At 52.5% G+C, this 24,301-nt stretch overlaps 10 protein-coding genes across 10 annotated transcripts; 7 read left to right on the top strand and 3 right to left on the bottom strand.

Moving 5' to 3' along the window:
• Positions 1–847: 847 nt before the first annotated feature.
• Positions 848–3,155, top strand: COCCADRAFT_22959 (uncharacterized protein; the record flags this gene model as incomplete). Its single annotated transcript, XM_007710054.1, has 6 exons — positions 848–987; positions 1,317–1,412; positions 1,895–2,091; positions 2,143–2,357; positions 2,650–2,949; positions 2,979–3,155. The coding sequence occupies 6 exons, from the start codon at positions 848–850 to the stop codon at positions 3,153–3,155; spliced, it is 1,125 nt and encodes a 374-aa protein (XP_007708244.1).
• Positions 3,156–3,458: 303 nt separating this feature from the next.
• COCCADRAFT_85455 (uncharacterized protein) lies at positions 3,459–4,128 on the top strand (the record flags this gene model as incomplete). Its single annotated transcript, XM_007710105.1, has 2 exons — positions 3,459–3,690; positions 3,761–4,128. 2 exons carry the CDS (start codon positions 3,459–3,461, stop codon positions 4,126–4,128), a joined length of 600 nt encoding a protein of 199 aa, XP_007708295.1.
• Positions 4,129–5,758: 1,630 nt separating this feature from the next.
• Positions 5,759–6,212, bottom strand: COCCADRAFT_85730 (uncharacterized protein; the record flags this gene model as incomplete). The annotated part of the gene is made up of 2 exons (XM_007710104.1): positions 5,759–5,893; positions 6,057–6,212. Coding segments are annotated over 2 exons (291 nt in total), but the record flags the coding sequence as incomplete, so codon positions are not given.
• Positions 6,213–6,820: 608 nt separating this feature from the next.
• Positions 6,821–9,496, bottom strand: COCCADRAFT_85713 (uncharacterized protein; the record flags this gene model as incomplete). The annotated part of the gene is made up of 1 exon (XM_007710103.1): positions 6,821–9,496. The coding sequence occupies one exon, from the start codon at positions 9,494–9,496 to the stop codon at positions 6,821–6,823; it is 2,676 nt and encodes an 891-aa protein (XP_007708293.1).
• A 504-nt stretch (positions 9,497–10,000) lies between these two features.
• Positions 10,001–10,168, top strand: COCCADRAFT_85628 (uncharacterized protein; the record flags this gene model as incomplete). Its single annotated transcript, XM_007710102.1, has 1 exon — positions 10,001–10,168. One exon carries the CDS (start codon positions 10,001–10,003, stop codon positions 10,166–10,168), a length of 168 nt encoding a protein of 55 aa, XP_007708292.1.
• A 355-nt stretch (positions 10,169–10,523) lies between these two features.
• COCCADRAFT_22956 (uncharacterized protein) lies at positions 10,524–11,657 on the top strand (the record flags this gene model as incomplete). Its single annotated transcript, XM_007710053.1, has 3 exons — positions 10,524–10,628; positions 10,689–11,075; positions 11,391–11,657. The coding sequence occupies 3 exons, from the start codon at positions 10,524–10,526 to the stop codon at positions 11,655–11,657; spliced, it is 759 nt and encodes a 252-aa protein (XP_007708243.1).
• Positions 11,658–13,186: 1,529 nt separating this feature from the next.
• COCCADRAFT_33322 (uncharacterized protein) lies at positions 13,187–14,849 on the top strand (the record flags this gene model as incomplete). Its single annotated transcript, XM_007710066.1, has 7 exons — positions 13,187–13,330; positions 13,419–13,554; positions 13,611–13,795; positions 13,848–13,952; positions 14,000–14,400; positions 14,486–14,553; positions 14,611–14,849. 7 exons carry the CDS (start codon positions 13,187–13,189, stop codon positions 14,847–14,849), a joined length of 1,278 nt encoding a protein of 425 aa, XP_007708256.1.
• Positions 14,850–15,569: 720 nt separating this feature from the next.
• On the bottom strand, positions 15,570–17,461 carry COCCADRAFT_85592 (uncharacterized protein; the record flags this gene model as incomplete). The annotated part of the gene is made up of 3 exons (XM_007710101.1): positions 15,570–15,820; positions 15,882–17,324; positions 17,380–17,461. 3 exons carry the CDS (start codon positions 17,459–17,461, stop codon positions 15,570–15,572), a joined length of 1,776 nt encoding a protein of 591 aa, XP_007708291.1.
• A 2,167-nt stretch (positions 17,462–19,628) lies between these two features.
• Positions 19,629–21,558, top strand: COCCADRAFT_85485 (uncharacterized protein; the record flags this gene model as incomplete). Its single annotated transcript, XM_007710100.1, has 2 exons — positions 19,629–19,955; positions 20,005–21,558. 2 exons carry the CDS (start codon positions 19,629–19,631, stop codon positions 21,556–21,558), a joined length of 1,881 nt encoding a protein of 626 aa, XP_007708290.1.
• Positions 21,559–22,477: 919 nt separating this feature from the next.
• COCCADRAFT_85564 (uncharacterized protein) lies at positions 22,478–24,140 on the top strand (the record flags this gene model as incomplete). Its single annotated transcript, XM_007710099.1, has 5 exons — positions 22,478–22,550; positions 22,607–22,835; positions 22,897–22,927; positions 22,994–23,474; positions 23,557–24,140. The coding sequence occupies 5 exons, from the start codon at positions 22,478–22,480 to the stop codon at positions 24,138–24,140; spliced, it is 1,398 nt and encodes a 465-aa protein (XP_007708289.1).
• Between the last annotated feature and the right edge of the window lie 161 nt (positions 24,141–24,301).

The raw sequence follows: 24,301 nt of genomic DNA, 5'->3' as shown, positions 1-24,301 counted from the left end.
ACGACGCACTGGCAGCGGGCTCGCAGCGTGGCTCACGCGCGCAATGGTGGCGTTGTCGTGTATGGATCTCCTGAAAGGCTCGAGGTATTGTGGTCCCCAAGTGGTTCGCCGTGTATGAAGGGGTTAAACAGGTGGACGAGGGGTAGGTGGTATGCGACGTGCAGGATCCAGGAGCCGCACCGCACTAATAGCGTCGCTGTGTGGGCGCCCAAGCTGCAGGCGCGTGAGCGCAAGCGTCCGCTGCCCAGATGCTGCGGACACAGGGAACTGCCGTGCTGTGGGGGGTGTGAGGCAATAGGGAGCAGGGGTGGCGGCGCCCGTTGGATACTACTGCTATCTGAATCGTATCACGTATGTTGAGCGACGGGTATTTAGTGTGAACCTTTTTGAGCTTTGCGATCCGCCGGGAACTGGTGCTGCTATAAAAGCAGCGGGGGGCAAGACAGGGCAGGGCAGGGCAGGGCAGAGTCTGACAGCTGATGATGAATGAGCAAAGCAAGAAGGCTGTCGCACACACACGGGCGAATGCTAGGCACAGACGCCCTCGCAACACAGGCACACACACACACACACACACACACACACACATACAGGGACAGGTGCCGCTCATGTCCAGCAAACCACGGGCGAAAAGGCAAAAATCTTTCCGGCTGTCCGCGTACGCTTGTGCCCCAAGATGAAGAGGCTGCTGGTGGCGGGACGGATCCGGTGGATAGACTGCCTAGAAAAAGTACATTAGGGTCCCGACCACTTGACGACCATCGACGACTTGGATTGTACACATGGCTAGCAGCGTGCATGACATGATACGACTGGGGGGGGATTAAGGCAGAGAGGCTGCGCATGCATGTGGTCGAATCGAAGATTGGTCTCTCTGGCTGGGCTGGAGCTGGTGCTGCTGGTGCTGCTGCGGGTGGTGCCTGAGAGCAAGCCTGAAATGCTCATCTCACCCCCAGGACATTGCTGGTGCCATGGCAAAGCAGGCGGGTGGGTCTCTGCTGCAGCACCGAGCGAGGGAGCGAGAGATTGGCATCGATGACGAGGACTTGGGCCTAGCTGGGGGGACCATCATCATACTAGAGGCGGTGCGGTCAGAGTAGTAATTAGTAGTGGTGGTGGTACTAGCCGGCTAGAAAGGGGTACGAGCATTTGGCGTCGTGTTAGCAGTCTGGCAGCGTCTTGTCAGGAGCTCAAGCGAAACGTCCGTCTTTCCACAGACAGGGCGACAGTGACATGGCACTATTCCGAGAGTGGCATAGGGCCGTGTACCGACAGTCGCTTCGTTGCCTTGCCTTGCCTTGCTCATGGGCCCTCAGGATCGGTGCCATCTCCATGGGCACTCACTCGATGAGCAGCCGGCCAGGAGCCCTCGGGCGCACTGGGCCTGGCGAGATGCCGTCGTGTGCCGTACGGTGAGCCGGTCGTCGATGTCGCGCACCACACTTGTCGGCGAATTGATTTGGGCCAAAGCATGGTAGTCGCAGTCGCCTGCAAGGTTCTAACGGCAGACGCATCACCATCAGCACAGCCTGCATAAAACAATAATCCTCCACATGGCTACGCCGCATGGGGGAAAGACAGCTTGGGCCTGGTAGAGGGCCTCTAGTCTGCATGGACAGACACATGGGCAGACAGGCCTACCGCATGGCAGCGCATGAACTGAACACGACCATTGCGCCCGCGAAGCGAAACACGGCCGAGCAGACTTCGAGAAGGCCTTCAAACCATCTGCATCGACACTCCCTCCCGCACGGGGAAGGGGGGCCTGGCGCCCCTCATGCCGTGAGCCGCCACAACGTGTGCCTGGTTGGTGGCGGGCTGGCGGGCGGGCTGGCGGGCAGGACGAGAAGAGTTGCAGTTGCAGTTGCAGTTGCGTGCACCCACACATAGACAGACAGACAGACAAGGCCCCGGACAGTCGACTGGGGGGGGGGGGTGAGAGACAGAGAGGCCCAGGTGCAGCAGCTGGGGAGGAGAGGCCATGGCTGACCAAGAGCGGTACCCAGACTGGCGGGTCGAGTGCTTTTGCGCCGCACGCGACAAGACAGCTGGAGGGGCTGGGGGATCGCGGGACCCTAGTTCCCAGGGCTTGTACGTCTATCGTCGCCGGGAATCATGGCGGCCTGGCTGACGGGGTTGCAGTGCGGGCGTTGCCAAGCCGAGGCTCGTCTGACAGGCGGGTGGTGGGCGGGTATGATGCTGGTGGCAGTCGTCGTAGTGCTCGTAGTGCTCGTAGTGCTCGTAGTGCTCGTAGTGCTCGTCGTCCTGGTCGTGGTGGTGATGGCGGCCACGGCCGACTGGCGCCGCCGGCAAGCCATCGAAGGCGCATCGAAGGTGTAGTAATGCAGGTCGCAGTCGTATGCAGCTGCAGGCCCTTGGATCCAAAGCTAACAATGCCGCAGCCATGGCATGGCACCGCAGCGATAGCCCTCCCGTTTTGTTTGCTGCTAATAATGCTAATGCTAATGCTACCACGACTCCTGTCTTGTCGACCTTCCCGGGGCGGCGCTGATCTCTGGCGTTGATCTCCCTGCCGCTCAGGAACACGCCGTGGTACTCGACCAGCCCTGTGATTGACCGTCTACCGCATTGGGAAGCATTTCCGCCAGAGTGCGGGAGGAGCCGACAGCAGCAACACGAGAGACTCAGATTGTCTCGGTCTCAGGCCACGCCTCTGGAAACACGACGAGAAACCCTTTGATTTGGGTCAACCGTGGTCCGGGAGGCGACCGAGCAATTCACCGCCGCCCGTCCTCGTCCTCATCCTCGGTCCTCGTCGCCTTGAACCTTGACCCGGCGGGGCCACGACGTCGGCTCTTGCCGATGCTCGCCGGTGGGGGCCCGTCATCTCGACGAGCGGTATACTTTAGTGTACACGGCTGCCAACCTACTGCACCATACGCACGTAGACTCGATACGCACGTAGGGAGAAGGGGGGGGTGTATGAAAGTGTGTGTCTCTCTACCTACAGCCGCCAGGCCATAACCTGGAAAGGACAAAACAACGCCCACTTGATATGCGCAGACACTAGTCAAACGGTGCACCACCCCACACTTCTCTCCCCTGCATCCATCCATCCATCCATCCTGCTCGCGGGTAATCTGCGGGAGATTGGAAACATAGATACTTACAAGGTCTACTATGTGCATCCATAGACGTTTACACAGATAGTTACGTACTGCATGGCCATGTATGCGTGTAACAAAGCAATTGCTAAGCAGGTGCAGGCAAGCGGGCGTGCGGCAAGCAGGGCCATGCTGCTGCTGCCCACATGCTCCAATATGCCGAATGACGATGGCCGGTGCAATGGAGGGGCTGCACCAACCACAACCACAACCGCCACCATCGCCATCGACATCGCCATCGCCATCGCCATCGCCATCACCACGCTCGCTCCAACATAAGCAGCCACCACCACCACCGCCACGCCCCTTCCTCCCCCCGCACAAAGCAGCGCCATGGAGCTCGACAAGGACAACGCCAACCCCACCATCCTGAACCCGTCGGATCTGCCCTCGCGCCGTAGCGATGCAGCCGGTAAGAGGCAGCACCACCCCGGCTCTGGCTTGTTTGACGACCTGATCCCCCGCTACACATATCTCGTCGACCCCCTGGACGACCCTGTTTCGCCAGCCGACTCGGACAGCGACGACACACATGACGACCCCATTGACGAACAGGAAATCTATGGTCAGTTTTTTTCTCCTGTCCCTGCTTGCGTCATTACCTACCTGTACCTGACTGACCCCACGCATGAAAGACCTCATTTCCACCATCTGCGACCCTGAGCATCCGCTGTCCCTTGGCTCCCTCTCCGTCGTCAACCTACCCGACATCCACATCCTGCCCCCTGCCTCTCCTCTGTCCAACATCAGCACCGTCATCGTCGAAATCACCCCGACCATTACCCACTGCTCGCTGGCCACCGTCATCGGCCTAGGCGTGCGTGTACGTCTGGAGCAGGCACTGCCCCCGCGCTTTCGCGTCGATGTCCGCATAAAGAAGGGCACTCACAGCACAGACGAGCAGGTAAACAAACAGCTCGGCGACAAGGAGCGCGTTGCCGCTGCCCTTGAAAACGGCACCCTCATGGGTGTGCTCAAGAAGATGCTTTCCACGTGCGAGTAAATGCGCGCCGAGGCCCTTTTCTTCCCCCCCCCCCGCCCCCCTTCCCCTTCAACACACCTTCACATGCATGTGCCACATGTTCGCCAAGCAAACCAAACTGCCAACTTTTCGGCGCGCTTGAGGTTCCCTTCTATTACTTGCCTTGACCAGGATATCATCCGTCCCCCCATCCTTCCATCTCTCTTCCTCATGGCAAACAAGCTTGTGCCCTCGAACCACACGTTGCCTAATGCCAAGTATCGATTCCAAACTATCGGTAACGCTTTTTTGCAATCAGCAATAAGAGCTTATTCCTGTCAGCCTCGTAAACGGCCGTACGCGTAATCTGTTTTGAACAACGTCCCTTGCGCTGATCATTGCCCGTCCACAGGAGGGCATTGTGTTTTTGTCCCAATTCTCTCCTAGAGTTATTGAACAAGACCTCGTATCATTTTCCACATCCTACATCCACAAATCGAACGATTGAAAAGCGGGGAAGTTCATTTGCCACAATGCTGGGCTTTGTTTTTCGTCCGGCTGTAGGAATAGTTAGTCCTGGCTATTATACCCCCCCCCTTTTCTTTCTTTCTCTTTCGCAAAACAGTCCTCGTTTGCGCGCCCACTTTGGGTATGGGCTGTTAAGAGTGGATCGCTTTTCTATAATATACAAGTCATATTAACCGCGTCCTTCGACTTTCCAAGGGGGGATGGGTGGTGGGCGAAAAGAAATCAAGGCAGGATAGGATCATCGGGAGGGGGCCCATTGCGCTTAGATAATGGTGAATGGTCATGATTATTATGTCTCTGGTATCAAGGGCAAAGAGGGAGGTCAAAGACAAAAAACGACCCGGGCATCAATTGGTTAATCTCCATCGGATGCAAGGGCGGTGCTATTAGGTACATTTTAATGCCTACGCTTACAAGGGGGTCAAACGGCTTCATACAAACGTGCTTGTTTCAAACTTGCCCCGGTTCTGTTTTTTTTTGGTTCCCCATGAACTGGCATGCACGTGTGTAATTTGGCCAAAAGCCTGCCCGCCTGCCCTGCCTCCCTGCCTCTCTCAACTGCCGTGCTTACTTTTCACACATGGTTCGCTTGTATGAAAACCATATGTGTGTGTGTGTGCACCCTTTTTGGAAACCCAAAACATGTTCATCTTGCCATTTTGTCCCGTTCCCTTTCTCTGTTTCTCTCTAAGCGAGGTTTTATGAGATATGAGGAAAAGAGTAAGAAGAAGAAAAAGGGCCGGTTTGAAACGGGGGTCTGGGCGGCTGGGAGTGGGCGTGTTTATGGGATTGTTTGTGTAAGTTTGATTTTTTTGTGAAGCCGCGGGTCTGATGGTGTTATGTTTTTATTTTGATGCATGGTCACGACGAACTGGATTACTTTCATGTCCCCCAGGATTTTTGACCGGATGATGGTTCCTCTTCTTTTAGTTTCTTTTTCCTCTCGTTTGGTTCAAATGGGTATACCACAATTCCTTACGCCCTATTTCCTCATTGCCCTCGTAAATGCCATTTGTTTCCCGACCGATTCCACATTCATACTGTGCACTCCAGACATCCCATATCCCCTTTCTCTTTCTCTCTCTCTCTCTCTCTCAATCCCACATTCCTCTTCTTCATCTTCCCTTTGTGTACAGCCCACCCCTCACTTCGCCTTGTTTTTCGCCGCCTCCGCCTCCCTCCTCGTCGCGTCCTCCAATAACGCTGTATCGACCGCGCCCGAAGGTAGATGTACGTAGCGTACAACGGAACCGCGAATGAACATGTCCTTGGTTGAGCACTACTTTCTCATTAGCCTTCATCTTCCTTTTCCCTTTTCCTAATTCCCCCAATCCCTCCTTCCTCCTTAGCTTCACCGCTTCCCACTTTTTTTTGTTGTTGCCCAAATGTGATGTTTCGCACTCCAAAGTAAAGAAAGAGGAAGAAGGAGGGTAAAAACGCACCAAATGCGGCCACCTCAGCTCATCCACCGCCTCGGCATTGTCCAGCTTAATATTCAAGTACTGATCTACGCTCTTGAGCGTCCCGCGGATCTGCACTTCATTTTTGAGTTCTACTGTGATTTCATGCTCCACGAGGGTTTTGAAGAAGCTGTGGTATTTGTGTTAGTATGGAGTGAAGGTGACGTTTGTGGTTTGTGGTGGTTCTCGAGAGGAGACGAGGGCGAGCGGGGCAGGAAGAATGACGGACCTGAAGAATAACATGGTTGGCGAAAGGCGCAGCCGGGAGTTGATGTAGATGCGGGTACGGTGCGGTGGCGGCGGGGTGGGTATGGCAAGGCGTGTCGTTGTTGTCGCGACTTTTGGTGTTGGATGGCGGGCGGAGTGACGGAAGGTTGCGCAGGGGCCGCGTGGGGTGCCCGCCAGCCAACGTCGAGGTAAAAGAGACGAAAACCAGGTTGGGTTCAACTGCTACCACTCACTTCCAGAACAACACACGTTTTCACTGCAAACTTCACAGAGTCTTATGTATCTTGATATAGTGTTGCTTTTTATCAATTTATTTACAAAAGAGAAAATAATCGGTCTAACATAGGAAAAATGAGTGATTTACAAAAGAAAAAGAAAAGTCAATGTGGTATCAATCCTTTGTCGTGTCCAGCCAACAACCCTTACCCAACTCCAAAATATCTTTGCCAGATCCTATCATAGACATCATTTCATACGTCCCTCTCTCTTATTCAAAACCCAGTAAATCTAAAAATCACTTACTTCCTCGCCCAACCAGTCAAGGTCCTCCATCCAGAGTGGCCCTGTGCGCCTTCTTCCAGCACATTGACTACACCCTCAAGCAACTTGTCCTCATCCTTGCCCATCTCCATCTGCAATCTCAACAGCCACCTCTCCCACGCCCAGCTACCGACAATACCAGTCAGCATCGCAGCATCAATAGTCGTGCCGAGTACTGGCGCATCCTCAACCTCAATACTACCATCCTCTGCAATCCTACGTTCTTGGTGCTTCGGCTCAGCTCCAACCGCAAGCGTATCGCGCCAGTTGGCGGCCGTCTTGCCCATGGGCAGAAACATCCAAGCTCTTTGCACTTCCTTGAATCCAGCTTTGGAGATGCGCGGGAGAAAAGCCTTTGTGGGCTGCGCATCATAGCCGCGTGTCTTGAGGTTGAAGCCAAACTCGACGCCCATGGCTTGCGCGTTGCGGCCTGCGTGTACCACATCTGCGTCCATGAGTGAGTAGTCGAGGATGCCTCCGGGCTTCAGGCATCGGTAGCACTCCTTCAGGCACAAGTCGTACTCGTCCGACGACCTGCCCATGGGCTTCCTGGTCTTGAGAAGCTCGTACAGGGTGCGCGCCGAGATGACATCAAAGTGGCCCGAGGGAAAGGGAAGAGTCCACAAGTTGGGGACGGTCATGTGCTTGTGGTTGCTTGGGCCCTTGACATTCGAAGACATGTTGTTGCCTTCTGTGTAAACCGTAATCACGGTGGCGTATGGGAAATCGTAGGCAACGTCCCATGCCCAGTCGTTGGTCGCAACGCCGCCAATGTCGAGAATGCGAGGTGCACTGGCACGCGTAACCCGTCGTGCAGCAGCCTTGCTCAGCAACCTTCCTCCATTGAGTTGTTTTTGGGCCTGCAGAACCCAGTGGATAGGCAGCATCTGGTCGAGCGCTTGGCGTTCCATCTGCGCCCGTGCAATTCTCTCCTTCAAAACAGTCGGGTCGTTGACAAAGAATTCAGATACTGGTCGTGGTGGTGCTGGGCGATCCGGCTGGTTGAGCTCAAACTTGCCCAGAAGCTGATCACGGTGCGCCAATGGACTGCAGCGACGCTGCACATGCAGAGCCTCAGCGCGTGTCTGACGGTGGATAAACGTATCCTTCTTCTGGCAACGAGAGCGGAGGTACTCAAGGCCTTGCACGTAAGTTGTCACAAGCTCAGTAGCCGACTCTTTCACTGGAGACTTGGCCGGCTCATCAGCAAACTTGACCGATTTCTTGACCACAGCCTTGTCGAGTGAGTTGCCGCGGCTGTGAGTTCCGCTGGAGAGGCTGGGCGAGCTGATGTCGTTGATATCGCGGAGCGCAGCCTGTAGCTCATCTTGTTCCTCCAACCACCGACCCGTCATTTCAAGATTCGCAGAAGATGCTTTTTGGAGCTCAGCGTTATAGTTCTCATTATACTGGAACACCGTCTTGCTAGGATTGATCTCCTTAATCTCAACATTTTCGTCAGTCGGGCTGAGAACGACCGGTCGTGATGTTGGCAAAGGCTCGTCAAAACCATCAAGGGTGGATCCTTGTAGAGTAGAGTTTCGGCGTGGAGGAGCCGGTACCGCTGGCCCGGGGTGTGGAGAGGTATTTCTGCGGCTCTCCCTCTCCCATGGAAGATTGTAAAACTTCTCAGCAGTGGAAGTGTTTGGGATAGAATCCTGTCGCTTAGGAATGCTCCATGTGTGACGAGCGGTCGATTGCAGTGAAGAGAAGAAGCCGCCTGGCGATGGGACTGAGAGGGCAGAGATGGGAGTACTACCAGAGGATCCATTTCCGAAAAAGGCAGAGGGGATGTTGAGGCCGAGACTAGGCCGAGAAACTTCGCGCATCTCACCTCCTGTCACGCCTGTTCCTGGCTCTTGTTGCCTTGACGCGTCGTGCTGTTCAGTGGAAGGTGAGTTGCTAAGGTGCTGGAGCGTCTCCATGGCTTGAAGGTCGAGTTGGACAGGACCCCAGGAGTCGGAGCTTGAGGGGGATCCACACCTGCGCTGTGATATTGGAGTAGCTGGGCAGCTGAGCCTGTCCATCTCTTCTGATGTGAGGCTGCCATCCAAGGACGGGGCGGCTGAGTGCTCTGGCACCTGCAGATTATGAGAGTTGATCATGTCGAGGAAACGGCGTGAAGGAGTGAGCATCAATGAGGGAGTGACGGGCATGGCCGAGTTGGCACTCTTCAACTTCTCAATAGTTGGCCAAGCAGATGGGGAGGGGATGACAATAGATGGGTAGCGTCTTCTCCTTGGCTGTGTTGCAAGCTTCTTGACTGATGCTGATGCGTGGAGAGGCACCTCGGCTTCATCATCAGTGATGTCGTACAAGGAGTCGAAGTCACTGTCTGTACGGCTCTGCCGGCTCGGTGGCGGGAACGTTGCCGAGTGGGTAGGCAAGGGCGGTGATGACTGTTGAGACATGTAGAACAGGCGAGCCTTGGGGGTAGGGAAGTCGTCGATGATGGATGGCGATGTTGGACTGGTCTGGAATGGCGAAGAGGTTGAGTGTCGAGCAAGGTAGTAAGGGGGGATGGGACAGTCGTCGTTTGTGGTATTATTAAGTGCCTGTCTCTGGTCCAGCGGAGACGAGGCATGGTGGGAGGGTACCCTGGTGCTGGGGGCCGCAGGATGGTATACTGCAGGCTCGAGCATCTGGGGCATCATGATATTTTGGGGGAGGGGCCGTGAGCACCGCCTCTTGCAATTATTACTAAAGATACTTTTGAAATCCGAGGGGGCGGGATTGCGGCGTAGGTGTGAAGGATGCAAATACCGAAGTACCGGGGGCCGAAGAGAAGGGGATATTAATTTGGGCTATAGCCCTGAACTGCGCTGGTCAACAGCCTACTAGAAAAACTGGGGAACACTTCGATCAACGAAGACTTTGCGAGGGAAAGGAGGCTCGGAAAAGGGCTAGAAGTGAATGACAGCAAGAGGGAATGCGGCGCGGGCGCGGCGACGATGGGATATATTGCAGATAGACGCTGGCTACTCGTTGGATTTGTCCGAGCTACGGTGCGAGTGAGTGGAGAGACAATGGCGGTTCAATAGTGGCCACGACATGGTGACCATGGTGGAGAAGGGCATGATTGGGCCAACAACGCCTACGAGCAGATGGTGTTTACCAGAGGCTAGCCGTTGGAGGTTAGCGAGGCCGTGTTGTGTCCGATGTGGTTGGATGTTTTGCTGTCTACGCGCCGGGCTGTGCTATTTGCAGCCCTCGCTTTGAGCACGGCGGGCCAATGGCGAGGCGAGCATTGCTTGGACAGCATAGTCGCCCACTGGCGCAGCCCATCTCGTGCTGCCAAGTCCGTCCCGTCTGACCGCCAGCCTTGAAATATAGTTTGCGAGGTAATAGCGAGTTCATGCGTATGCGAGAATGTACGTTGGATGCTGCTGTTGTGCTGTGTCCAAGTGGTTGCTGTGCGGTGAAGACGTGCCAAGCATGCGGGCGGGGCATTGACGGGCGGGGCAGGGCAGGCGTGACGCTGGGCCATGTCGTCACAACACCAAAAAGCTATCGTGAGCTCCGGGTACAGCACAGCACAGCACAGCACAGCACAGCACAGCACGGCACGGCACAGACGTACAAGTCTACATATCTGTTCTAGAATCCCGACCCAACCGCGCCCTCTCTGCCATTGGTGCCATTACCCAAGGCGAATACACTCACAGACACACCTCACCAGCCATGTCACCGCCCGCCATCATTGCGCCTTCTATCCTGTCCGCCGACTTTGGAGCGCTGGGCAAGGCTTGCTCAGACACAATTGCCCAAGGCGCCGACTGGCTTCATGTATGCGCACCGTAGCCGTAGCCGCAGCCTCGCCAACCCCGCGACTGACACGACGTGCAGGTGGACATCATGGACGGCCACTTTGTGCCAAACATGACATTTGGCGCCCCCGTCGTCACAAAGATCCGCTCACACGTTGACCGCCCCACCACGGCATATGCAAAGGGTACTTTTGACTGCCACATGATGATTGCCGAGCCCAAGCGCTGGGTCCGCGACTTCAAGAAGGCCGGTTGCGACCTCTACTGCTTCCACTATGAGGCCGCCGTGTCGTCTACTGCCGCCGACTCGCCCAGTGGACAGTCGGACCAAAAGACGTCACCAAAAGAACTGATTCGGTTCATCCATGCCGAGGGCATGCAAGCCGGTATTGCCATTAAGCCAAGCACGCCCGTCGACGTACTGTGGGAGATATTGGACAGCCCAAACAAGGAAGAGGTGCCTGATGTGAGTTCATGTCCCCTGCACTGCTACCCTTACGCCCGCCGGAATCAATAGCACAATGGGAATGCGCGCGGTATATATTGGTCAGACGGGCCGCCAATGTGGTCGACCAGTCCGTGGCTGATAGGGCTGACAATGTTTGGGTGTCGGCGGTACGCTGTGGCGGCGCTTAAGCATGCAAACCTTTGCAACTCGATGCACCAGCCCTCGGCCGCCTGCGCCGCTGGCTGTTCCCGCTGCAGGATCAATAACCTCACGAATCAACAATGGCACCGCGCAGTGCCACATGGTTTTAAGCACAAATACTGACGTTGCTAGATGGTCCTGGTCATGACGGTAGAGCCCGGTTTTGGTGGTCAGTCCTTTATGGCATCTGAACTCCCCAAAGTGACCGCTCTTCGACAAAAGTATCCCGAAATGCACATTGAAGTTGACGGCGGCTTGAGCGAAAAGACGATTGACCAGGCTGCCGATGCCGGTGCCAATGTCATTGTTGCGGGCAGCGCTGTCTTTGGCGCTGCGGACCCTGGTGACGTGATCAAGAAGCTGAGACAAGCCGTCGACAGCAGAAGGGGTAAACTGTAGGTAAAAGAGTGGGTAGATCAGCACCGCAATATAAAGGCGAGTATTTAGAAATTTCCGAGCAAACAGCGAAAGACCGATACAAGCCAATGAGTATGGCTAGTCTGTTGGTAATGTCTTGGTAATGTTTCTTGATGAAGCTATCCTGGCCCTGAGCCCTATGCTATCAGGACAGGCGGTGATGTGCTTGGCTCCCAGTAGCTCTTGGCACGGGCGCGCACGGCTGGGGAGACTCCCGTTGGGCAACACGTGGTAGTCCAGGGGCTCGATCATGACAGCCCATCTGCTAGCACAAGTCATACTTGAATACAGGCCCAGATCTCACAAGCGCGTCCATGGCTGGCTGTGCTAAGGCTGTCATGCATCCTTTTGTGACAACCACGACGACGACAAGCAACACGGCAGCGGAACCATGTACCCATGCTGACCACTAACCGCCATTGCGATTGCTTCTGCCGTGCCCCAGTCGAGCACCGATCGATATCAACGGCATCTTGAAACAAAAAGCATACATGTTCATTTCGTGTCAGCGCGATAAACAATGCATTCACAGGTCTCCACATGAGACTCGACTGCCGCAAAACAAAGATGCAATAACACCCCTCCAAGTCACGTACATACGCACATACATATGCACGTTATGCACCGCTCAACAAATCATTCATCTCGTTTGGCCATACTGCGTCTGTAACTTGGGGTTATCGTACACGACCTCTTCATCAAACGTTAAAAACAGAGCTAATGGATGACGCACGCGCCAACCGACTAACTGCCGACTCAAGCCTTGTTGTGCTAAAAACATGTGTCGAATTAGCAATCGCGGAGAAAGAAAAAAAGCAAACGGACCCCGGGACGGGCCATGGTCCCTGGAGGCGTTTTGATAAAGTCGTTCAACGAGCAGTCTCGGCTCCTAGAAAGAAAAGGAAGCAGTGAATGGTTCCCCCTCCCCACCAAACGTCTAAGCTTGGCCCCAAACCGCAGTCAATCCTCCGATAAAGCCACGAATCTCAAAACCACATCCCGCGCTGCCCCATGGGACCAAATATCATAGTGCTGACAGTAAGATCTAGCAGTAGTTACCGATTTACGCTAGGACGGAGAATGACATTCCTCTACTTGTCTAGTTATGTTCTTTTTTCGCTTTGGGTTTTAAGCAAAATAAAGGGGAGAGGGGCCCAGAGGTAATGGGGGAAGGCCGAGGCCGCTAAAGTTGTTGGCGAGGAGCCCTGCAAGTTTCATCTTTTTTAGCACTGTTTTGGGGCAAAAAGATATTCCATTTAGCATCTTTTTTTCTTAATTTTTATCCCTAGAGGCAAACTGTTAAAACCCTTTTTGTCCGGGTATCCTTCCTTGTCTTCGTCACTTTTTGCAAGTTTTTTGTGGGTCGAATATATTATTTGCCGACCTTGTTTTTTTCCTTTTCTTTTCTACTTGATCTGGGTGCAAAGCTTTCGCTCATCAAAGCACGGACTTGAAAAGCATTTGCGTCTCTTGTAGTGTGCGGTTGTCGTCGTTGGATACTTGGGGGAAAGATGCGATTGTTTGCTTTGGCTATTGCTTTGGCAACAAGCATCTACAGTGTACAGGCACAAAGTCCAGGAGACGATGGCTTTCGCCAGAGGTGGTTTTTGAATGTCACTGTCGGTGGTGTATTCGATGAAATTCCTCAGTGCGCGGTATGCTTACACTATAACCTTTTGCCCTTGCAGTCAGCCAACGAGGCCTGTGTTCTTTCCATTCCAAGCTGACATTGACGTCACCTAGAAAGCATGCACGCTCGGGTATCTTGAAGCGACTGGATGCGATCCTCTTGACCCCTCGTGTTTCTGCCCAAATCCAGATATTGCACAGGGCCTTGATACATGTCTGGCGTGGTTCTGCCCAGTCCTTGGCTATTATGGTTTGTTTGGTTCACAGTCCTCTCTATCGAAACAGTCATGCTAACGAAAGTGACAGAGGGACTTTACATGTTCCATTCCACATGCAATTCTCCGATCCGAAACCAGTCAGCCCCACTATTTAAGGAAGTGATTGCTGTAGCTTCTATCGCTCTTGTAGCCCTGATACTACGATTCATCACACGCTTACCACCTCTCTCTGTTGCGTGGGGCATTGACGATTGGCTTGCAGCAGCACTTGTGGTCCGTATACCTTGACTGTACGCTTCGAATTACAACACTGATGCCAATACAGCCAATTGCTGCGGCCTATCTTGCAGTTATCCTCTTGGCGCTCGACTCAGGCCTAGGCCAAGATACCTGGATACTCAAACCTCACAAGGTTACTGACGTGGTCAAAGTATGAGCTTCCTCCGAGCAAACAGATAACCAAGCTGACCCAAACAGTACTACACTTTCCAGGAGCTGGGCTACGTCACGCTCACATTCATGACCAAAATCACCGTTCTAGCCTTTTACCTCCGAGTCTTCCCAATAGGCCGAGTCCACCAACTATCCTACCTCTTCATCGGAATATGCACATGCCTATTGATTTCCATATTCCTCGCCCATCTCCTCCAATGCCTCCCAATCTCTTTCGTCTGGCAACAGTGGCAAGGCACTCTGATATCCCAACCCGAAAACCCAATCTGCAGCGTCCAACGCAACAACCTCAACTACGCCTTCAACATCACAAACGTCATCATGGACGGTATCATCACAGTGCTGCCCATCCCTAGATTACTTCAATTGAAAATCACATGGCAGAGAAAACTAGGTGTTTTAGTCGTTTTCTGCGTCGGTTTCCTGTAAGCCCCCCTCCAAAATTATCCCATCCAACTCCTTTCCCGTATATCTTCAATTCACAACACGTATCTAACAAAAAAACCCTAGTATAACAGGTATATCCGTAACCAGAATAGCAATCCTCCTCCAATCCGACTTTTCCTACAACAGATCCTGTTTGTCCCTTCCTTTTTCCCCCAAACCCTCCCTTCAAACCATTAACATACCAACAGGGTCCAACGTCCCCGTCGTAAAATGGTCCGCCATCGAAGCCTTCCTCAGCATCGCCATAACATGTTTCCCGCAAATTCACTACCTTGCCAAGCGCATCATTGGTATCTGGTATAACCCAGATGATGCAGCTCAGCAACAAGGCAGCAAGCAGACGTTTGGATCGTCGTCGAATGCCGGAAATTCGTACAGGGGGAAGGGGTTGGCGGCGTATGAGAATATCGAGATTGGGGAGAGGTAACTGTAGTGTTTGTGTCTCTTGGTGGGAGGAAAACGTAATGTGATTGTGACGTGAAATGTTTATATTTGTTTAGCGTAAAGCGAATTAGACTTCTTCTTCTTCTTCTTCTCGGAAAAGAATGATACGTCACACACCCAACCTGCCGGGTCAAATATCAAAAAAAGACTGATAATGTAGTTGAGTGTGTATGTGAGAAGTAATGTAATCGCATATGAGAGAAAAAGCGTTGTCTACTTGTGCAATGGGCGTAAAGTAAATACATGCCACTGTATCTGCGAAACGAAGCTACAAGATACCACTGAAATACTATTCCAGAACATCCACACGCACGTACCCAAGTGCATATACACATTTATCGCAACAGATAAAAACTTGCTTACCGAGCTCATTTTGGTATTATTTCCTTTGACTATGCACTAATCTTTATTGAGTCTCAGGGCTAAAGCTCATACTATAACCATTTTCCTTGCATAACATTCTTATTCAGAGTATTTTCCAGAGACTTAAAATTTACTTTTATAGACAATGCTTGCCATTAATCTTCACACTCCCGCGAGTGTTCCCACATCAGGAAAAGGTATTCATTCAAGCAATCAATACAGCAAACAATGTCTATCCAACTGATAAATTCAAAGAGCACTTTCGTTCTAGTACTATACACCCATGCGTATCATGACAAGTAAAAATCATCCTTCCCTCAAAAGGGCGAGGCGTAACATATTAAGAAGTAAAGTGAGGAGCATTAAGGACAATACCCATGGAAAGACCACCAATGGTACCGGCAATAGGAATGGTCATGATCCAGGAGAAGACAAGGAGACCAACACGCTGCCAGTTAACAGCCTTGTAAGTACCGTTGCAGAGACCGACACCGACGGTAGCGCCAGTGATGCACATGGAGGTCGAGACGGGGAGCGAGTATTGCGAGAAGATGAGGACGGTAAGAGCGGCACCCATTTCCATGGAGCAACCTGGGGCGAGTTAGTAAAAGGATGCGAAAGAAAGGTGAGTGTTGTTGGGGAAGAAACATACCTCTGCTAGGGGAGTGGTAAGTGATCTTGTTACCCATGACCTTCATGATGTTGTAACCGTAGGTGATGAGACCGAGAGACAGAGTGGCGGAAAGGACAGCGAGTTGCCAGATGGGGACGGGAGCCTTGGAGCGGGAAGCCTCGCCAGTGTTCCAGGCGCTGTAGATGACAGCCCAGGGACCGACGGCGTTACCGATATCGTTGGCACCGTGAGCGAAAGAGGCAGTGCAGGCAGTGATGACTTGGACGAAAGAGTAGGTGTGCTCGACCTCGTTGGGATACTTCTTGGCGTGGCCGTAGACACGCTCCATACGCTTTCCTTCGGGAGTGCCGTGGATACCAGTCTGAGCAGCGTGGATGTCGTAGTTGACACCGTAGAGAGCACCGACGACGAGCTGGGCAGGAATGCGCTTGAGGGTGATGATCATGTTTTTCCTCTCATAGATTTCACCGCTCTCGATCTTGTTCTCGTGGAGGTAGCGCATAGCCCAGGCGAGAGGTCCAGTCTTAGCCCTAAGCTTGGCGTGGAAGCGATCCTCACCTTGCTGAACAAGCTCCTTATAAGTAAGCTGGCGCTGCTCCTGAACGACGGTACCCTTCTCAGCGCCAGTGCCGATCTCAGAGTCGCTATTGTTGTGCTCGAGGGTGATCTCATCATCTTCCTGTACGACAGCGTAGTCGGGAACAACCGCAGCGTCGGCGTTGTCTTGGGCGGGACGCTTGAACAGAAGAGGTCCCTGAAGAGCGTGCCACCAGCGGACATTGGAGTCGCGCTTGACAACCTTGGCGTGGAGGTAGGGGACGAAGAAGATGAAGGACAAGGCAGCGAGACCAACACCGCAAGACATTGTGACGGTAGCGACATACCACGCGGGCTTCTTGTTGAGACCGAGGTTGGGGGATCCCTTGTAGACAATGGACAGTGTGCAAATGGTTCCGGCAATGAGGAAGAAGAAGGGAGCGGTCCAGATGGCCCATGGAATGGGGTTCTTGCGGATGTGGACAGTGAGCTTGATCAACATGAAGATGATGGCACCGAAGCATCCAGAGGCAAAGGGTGCCATTCCGAGACCAGCAAAGATGGCACCAAGACCCTTGCCCTTGTTCCACCCCCATTGGACTTGAGAAGCACCTGCGACAGCAACACCGACACCAGCAACCGAGGAGATGAGCGAGTAGGACGACGAGACGTGGGCAGAGTGCTTGGTGCACCACATGACCCAGAGAGAGGCACCAGCGAGGGCGCAAGTGAATGCCAACATTTGGACACCAGCATCACCCTTGAAGGCGCTGGTAGGGATGATACCGTTCTTGATGGTATCGGCGGTACGGGCACCGACAGTGATGGCACCGACCATCTCGAAGATGGTACCCAGGATCATGGCCTGGCGGTAGGAAACCGAACGGGAGGAAACCGAAGTAGCCCAAGCGTTGGCCACATCGTCTTTGAGAAGGTTAGCATTGCATCATATGGGTTGTTTGGGCGACTTGGTACGTACTAGCACCGTTGTTGTATGCATCGAGCATGGCAAAGAAGGTGCCTATGGCAAAGACATAGTTGTACTGCGTGAGACGCGGCATCTTGGCGGATCCTCTCTGGATACAGGCTGCGTGTGAACAAGTGAGGAGTGCTGTTCGCAAGCAGAGCTGAGATGATAATGGAAAGAGAGATTGGGTCAGATGTATATATATGCCCGTATCACATTTTCGGCCATGTGCGGTGCTTCCAGGCCGTATTCATCGGGCCACCCCAGCAATCCCAGGGAACGAACTACACCCACGGAATGACACTGCATGCAAGAAAGTTGTATGCCTTAGTCGGCCGCCACTCAAAAGGCGCAACGTGAGAGGTCTTGCCAAGAGAACGTGTGCTCAAAGTAGGCTTCCCATTGGCAAGACGTGTGGAGCGTGAGAGTGTTGACATGCTTCTCGGTTTTGGTCAGATAGAAAAGAGACATCAAGCCGATGCCAGCGCCTCCTCTGTCTCTTGGGCGGGCCTTGGCTGTAGCTTGGCAGGCGCGGCGGCGGACTGGCGGGATAGAGCTGAGTGTAGTCCAACGGGCCAATGAGCGTGAACGATGCTAGAACGTGGGCTCGCTTCTGGCCGCAAGTCATCTCTTTTGAATCCATCTCACCAACGTCGCGGTTCCTCTCCAATGGTTTCCCCACGTGTATCTCCCGATGCAACTTCTGGAAAATATCGATGGCGTTAAGTGGACGGTCTCGACATTGCAACGGAGCACGCCGAGCCTGCTGGCCCCGTCCTTCATCCTATCCTGGGCCTGAGCTCTTATCCGAGCTGCGCCTTCTACTATGCTATACGACACCCTACCCTACTACCCACTGTTTGGGCGCCGAGTAGTGCATCCTTCTTCTGCTGGTCTGCCTCACTGCCACCCTCCAACTGCCCACCGTCGGAAACGTACGCAAGACGTCTCATTGCCCAAATCTCGGCTTGGCCGAGGTTTTGCCATTGATCGACAACCCAGTCAGAAGTGAGCAAGACCTTCATGGAAACTCCTTGTGGGGGGCCAATGATGGCTCGGCTGGACTACTGGGATACTTGGCTGTGGTAGCGGTACTGGGCGCAATCAAGGTGAGTTGCGGGGTCTCCGACAACGTGGACGACCACCTCTGAGGTGCTGGGCCTGAGGCTTTATGGGTTTCGTCGGCATCAACAAAAGGCCCGCAGGCAAGGGCCCGCGCCGAGAGGGAGGAGCCTGCGCTAGCTGCGAAACCGGGTCTTTGGTGAATGTGAGTATGTACTAGTATCAAGGAGTAAGTAGGACCACTCCACACCGTAACGCGCATGTGACGCTATCCCGAATCGCATGTGTTGCCCCCCAGATTGGGCGAACCACTCGTTCATCTCCAAAGCGCCTACGCGGTGTGATCGACAGTCGATATTGGGCAGAAGAGCACGAGTTACTTACTCTGAAACTCTAATGCGTCAGCGCCGAAGCCAGTGCTCATGTAGTAAGTATATTCCCCATTTCCCCACAAAACGCTCACGTCATCATAAACGTTATCTTTGACCGCCGTGATGTGAGAAAAAAGAAAATTGCTCACGTTGGGACGAATAGGTAGGCTGTATGTATCGGGGGATGCTCAAAGTTGAGGAGCTTGAAGGGTTGAAACAAGCTTCTTGCCATTGATTCGGAACGTCGGAACTTCGGAACTGCTGGAAATCGCAACCCATCACAACCCACGCACCGCCTCATGAGCAACGAGCTCTGGATAAAGTGTTCAATCACTTTTTTTTAGCATGTAAATATACACATTTGTTTCTACATTCCCCAGATCGACTTCCCTGAAGCCATGTCGTCCGCTTAAGCTCGCGGGGTAAAACATGGAGTGTGGAGATACCATGTCAGCCCACGCGCCAGTGTGCCGATATCCGGTCCCTCGAGCTTGAAAGCCTTTACCAAGCTTCATTATCAAGCCTCAGGATTCCTGACCCCGTGATGTTCTTACCGATGACTCCAATTTGGTGGGTAAGCATGTCTATGCTTGGCGGGGTCGGAGGCTCTTTGGCCATTCCGTCACCAGGTGGGGAGAAGGCGTGCTTCCGTATCTATGCACGACGGAAACCCGATAGCGGCATAACCGAGATGGTGCCATGGGCCACTCAAGGACATATGTACATTATGTATTTCATCCTGGAAACGTTGTACAAGCCAGGAACATCAAATAATCGTCACCTCGGTCACCACTGCTACTACCCAACACTCGCCATTAATATCTAGTAATGGCGCGAAACTCAGTAATCCCTGATGCAGACAAAACAACATCAGAAGCTAAGGCAGAGACATCCACTCAACGCGTTGCGCAGCTTACAGGGCACCTCGCACCCCCGGCAGAAACTGAGAATGTGAATACACCTACTCACCCAAGCTTGAGCATACCATACCCCGTTTCAAGATTCCAGATTGATCCTAATCGTCACATTGACCGTGTGCGAGAGATCAAAGTCGGTATTATTGGTGCTGGACTCTCAGGCATTAGTGCTGGTATCTTGCTACCGGCCAAGGTCCCTGGCCTTCAGTTGACCATCTTTGAGAAGAATAGCGATGTGGTAAGTTTATAATGCACTAGTCATCACTACGTTTCTAACGAAATCCCAGAGCGGAACATGGCTGGAAAACACTTATCCTGGAGTGCGATGTGATATACCTGCTCATGTCTATCAATCGACATTTTCGCCAAACACTCAGTGGTCCGAGATTTTCGCCCAGGGTGCTGAAATCCGTGACTATTGGCAAGAGCAGGCGAGGAAGCATGATGTGTATAAGTATGTCAAACTGCGACATCGCGTTGACGAAGCAGAATGGGACAATGCCAAGTCCCAATGGAATCTCCAAGTGCATAATCTCGAAAATGGCCAGACCTCAACCGAGACGTTTGACTTTGTCATCGCTGCGGTTGGGAGATTTAACGCATGGAAGCTGCCCAATTACCCTGGCCTGGACGAGTATCAAGGTCATTTGAGACACACATCGAACTGGGACAACTCTTTCGACCCCAAGGGCAAAAACGTCGCGGTTATTGGAAACGGTGCAAGCGGTATCCAGGTCGTACCAAACCTACAACGGGTATCTAAACATGTCACGCACTTTGTACGAAATCCCACATGGATTGCAACATCGTGGGCGGGCGACGAGCGTACTTTTGAGCCACAACCTTATCCTGAAGAAAAGCGCGAGACATTCAAAGATCCCCAAACATACTTAAAATTCCGCAAAGAGCTGGAAGATCGATACTGGAGAGGATTTCGCGCAATGGTACGCGGCTCCAAAGAAAACGCTGGAATAAAGGAGCAATTTACCGAGGTCATGAAGAAACGCTCTGCTAAGAAACCAGAACTTCTAGATGGCCTCATCCCAGACTTCTCGCCGCATTGCAGGCGCTTGACACCTGGGCCAGGTTACCTCGAGTCACTCACAGAAGACAATGCTGAGCTGGTGAAAACACCCATCAAACGCTTCACACCCACTGGCATCGAAACAATAGATGGGAAGCATTATGAATTCGATGCTATATTTTGCGCTACAGGAGCAAACACAGATCTCGTTCCTCCGTTCCCCATCAAGGCAAATGGCGAAGATCTGAACAAAGCCTGGAAACCCGACGGCAAATGGGGTTTCCCATACACATACATGGGACTTGCTACTCCTGGTTTTCCGAACCTCTTCTTCTTGGCTGGTCCTCATGCCACAGGACCCTCGGGCACTGTCCCGCAAGGTGTGGAAACATCACTCGCCTATTTCGCCAAAGTCTTCCGCAAGGTTTCTTCTCAAGGAATCAAGTCTATTGCGCCAACGAAAGAAGCCACCGACGACTTTATCGACTACTGCGATGCTTTCTTCCCCACTACAGTGCTAACTGATAACTGCTCGTCGTGGAACAATGGTGGTCTACCCGGTCAGCGCATTCACGGGCTTTGGCCTGGCTCCGCAGCTCACATTACTATCGTCAGACGCGAACCACGCTGGGAAGACTGGGAGTATGAACGAGAAGACAAGGGCAACCGATTCGCGTACTTCGGGAATGGGTATACGCAGGCGGAACTGGATGAATCGGTGGATATCACTTCCTACCTTAAACCACCTCAAGATGTCGACCTGAGAAACCTTCACGAACTTTGGTGGGATCTCCCAGGCGCACAGAAGAAGAATTGAACGATTCTCATTCCATAGCTCACTTCTTTTGCATACAATGCAAACCTTACTTTCACAAACTATAGACTCCTGATCAATAAAAACCCTCTATCCCCATCATCTCTATGCCTCATCATCACCCCCCTATGCCTTGACCGCTTCCCTCCCCCTTCGCATACCCAAAAAAACAGCAAGTAGACTCACCACTACAAACCACACCCCTACTAACATGACTAACATGACCCTCTTACACACCCGCCCATGCTCTACGGTACTACCGTACACAGTAATACCTCCAATCACGACATTTCCCTATCTATTCCGTCATCCCTCCCCCCCATCTCCACTTCCACCCCGCCTTACCTACTCCAACAAACCCCGCTCCGACATTTCCGTCAGCAAAAAGAGAAACAACGCTGCTTGTCTTACACTTGCAACGAAAAAAATGGCGTGCTGTCCGCTCATAGTGTCGCCAACGTACCCTTTCCTACGCTAATCGGCCCGACTCGGTTGTACGTGTGTATTCCGCATGGACAAAGTGCGAGTGAAATAAGGTTTTTTTTGGCCGAAGTTCGGGGAGGATTGTTTATTTGGTATGCGTGTGTGGGGGGGGAGTGGAATGGTTTAGCTAGATGGTGGAGTTGTGCGTGTGTGCCGAAAAGCACGTCACAGAAGCTTAGTATTCGCACATCTGGTCAGGGACATGGGGAGGGGCTAGGCGTTTTGGTATCGCGCAAACACGGGATATGGAGGCGGGAAGATGGGGGAGGGTTTGTAAGGGATTATTCTAGTTGAGCTTTTTTTCTGTCGGTAGATAAGATAGAAACGGGGGACATCTGCCTGGAATCTTTTGTGGTCTTGGAAGGACTGGGTTTTTGTTCACTTTTGTTGTTCTTTTTTTGCAAAACGGTTATATATATTGTACTTGGAAATTGTTACCATGGCGGATGATCATAAGGTTTCGTCGATTGAATCGGCAAGTGATGTTAATGATGGGAAACAGGATCATCCAGGTTCGTTGTGCTTTCATATGTTTTTGTTTGTTTCGAAATGTCTAATGTTGGTACAGTTCGATGGTACCACTCTACATTCTTCAACATCACGATCCTCGGACTCTGCAACTTTAGCGCGCCGGGAATATGGGGTGCGATGAATAGTCTAGGTGCTGGAGGCGCGCAATCGCCGCATCTCGTCAATGCAGGGAATGCACTTACCTTTTGCTTGATGGTGGTTAGTTGCTACTTCAGCAGTGTGATAGTCAAGTACATCGGGATCAAGGGTGCTTTGATTTTTGGAACGTGAGTTTTCTCTCTTTCCAACCTACTACCATTTCTTTGCATTCAACTAACGTCGCTTTAGAATTGGATATGCGCCGTACGCAGCTGCTCTCGTAGGTCCCATCTCTTTCACCATTCCTATCGTCTCCAAGCACATATGGTTCTAACACTACACATAGTACACAAACAACAGATTCGGCACAGAATGGTTCATCTACCTCGGTTCCTCCCTCTGCGGCATCTCCGCAGGCGTCTTCTGGATGGCCGAAGCCGCAATCGCAATCGCATACCCCGAACCCTGGAACAAAGGAAAAGCTCTCGGATACTGGCTTACCTACCGTCTCGGCGGCCAGATTCTCGGCGGCGCAATTAATCTTGGACTGAATTCGAAACGTGACAAAGCTGGTAAAGTCACATACGTTGTTTATCAGGTTTTCATTGCGTTGCAATGTATAGGACCGGTTGTAGGCTGTTTCTTGAACAGCCCTGATAAAGTGGAGAGGAAGGATGGAAAGAAAGTGGAATTGAAAATTGCAAAGGACCCATGGTTTGAGATTAAGGAGACGGGGAGGTTGTTTTTTACGAAGAAGTTTCTCCTCATTGTGCTGTGGATTGGGCAGGCTGTGTTTGCTGAGGCAGTCTTTTTCACATATTTGGCTCGTAAGTTACACTTTGGTTTCCTCTAAAAATCCCCTCGTCTTCCATTGTACAGTCAGAGAGCTAACCGTCTTGACAATTATAGTCTGGTTCTCAGTCCGCGCCCGAGCTCTCGGGTCCTTCCTCTCAGGCATCATCGCCGTCATCTGCGGTAACCTTCTCGGCGCCTACCTCGATCGCACCTCCATTGCGCTACGCATTCGCGCCCGTACTTCCTTTTTCACCATCGCCACGCTGCAAGGCGCATGGTGGATCTGGGCCACCGTTCTCGCCACAGAGTTCCGCGACTCCCGACCAACCTATGACTGGGTATCTGACGGTTTCGGCCGTGCCTTTGCCGTCTTCATCTTCCTGACCATCGGTTTCCAAATCAACTACCTGTTCCTGTACTTTGTCATTGGCAATCTGGCGGAGAACGAAGAAGAAGTTATCAGATATGCGGCACTTCTCAGGGGCACGGAGAGCGCGTGGCAAGCGGTTAGTTATGGTATTACCAGTGTCAAGGTCTTTGCAGAGGTGGGAGCAATTTACTGGAATTTCGCATTATGGGGGGTTTCGCTTTGGCCGGCGTGGTTGGTAATTCGGGAGTTTGGCAAGAAATTGACGGCGATTGAGCAGGTGGATTCAGGCGTTGTTGTGAGGGATACAACACCGGAAGTGGGAAAGTAAGGGATGTTAGTGAGATTTGATAGAACGGTGGTAAAGCGAGAACTCTTAGGAGGTATTGTAGATTTGAGAATAGAAATGCATTTGTAATACTATTTTCCCCGTAAACAACTGCAAGGCACTCTCTACATTATCATAACCTCAAGCAAATACCAAATCAGCTA

This window comes from Bipolaris zeicola, assembly GCF_000523435.1.
Source record: "Bipolaris zeicola 26-R-13 unplaced genomic scaffold scaffold_14, whole genome shotgun sequence".
NCBI lineage: Eukaryota > Fungi > Ascomycota > Dothideomycetes > Pleosporales > Pleosporaceae > Bipolaris > Bipolaris zeicola.
This window is presented reverse-complemented; position numbering and strand designations above follow the sequence as displayed.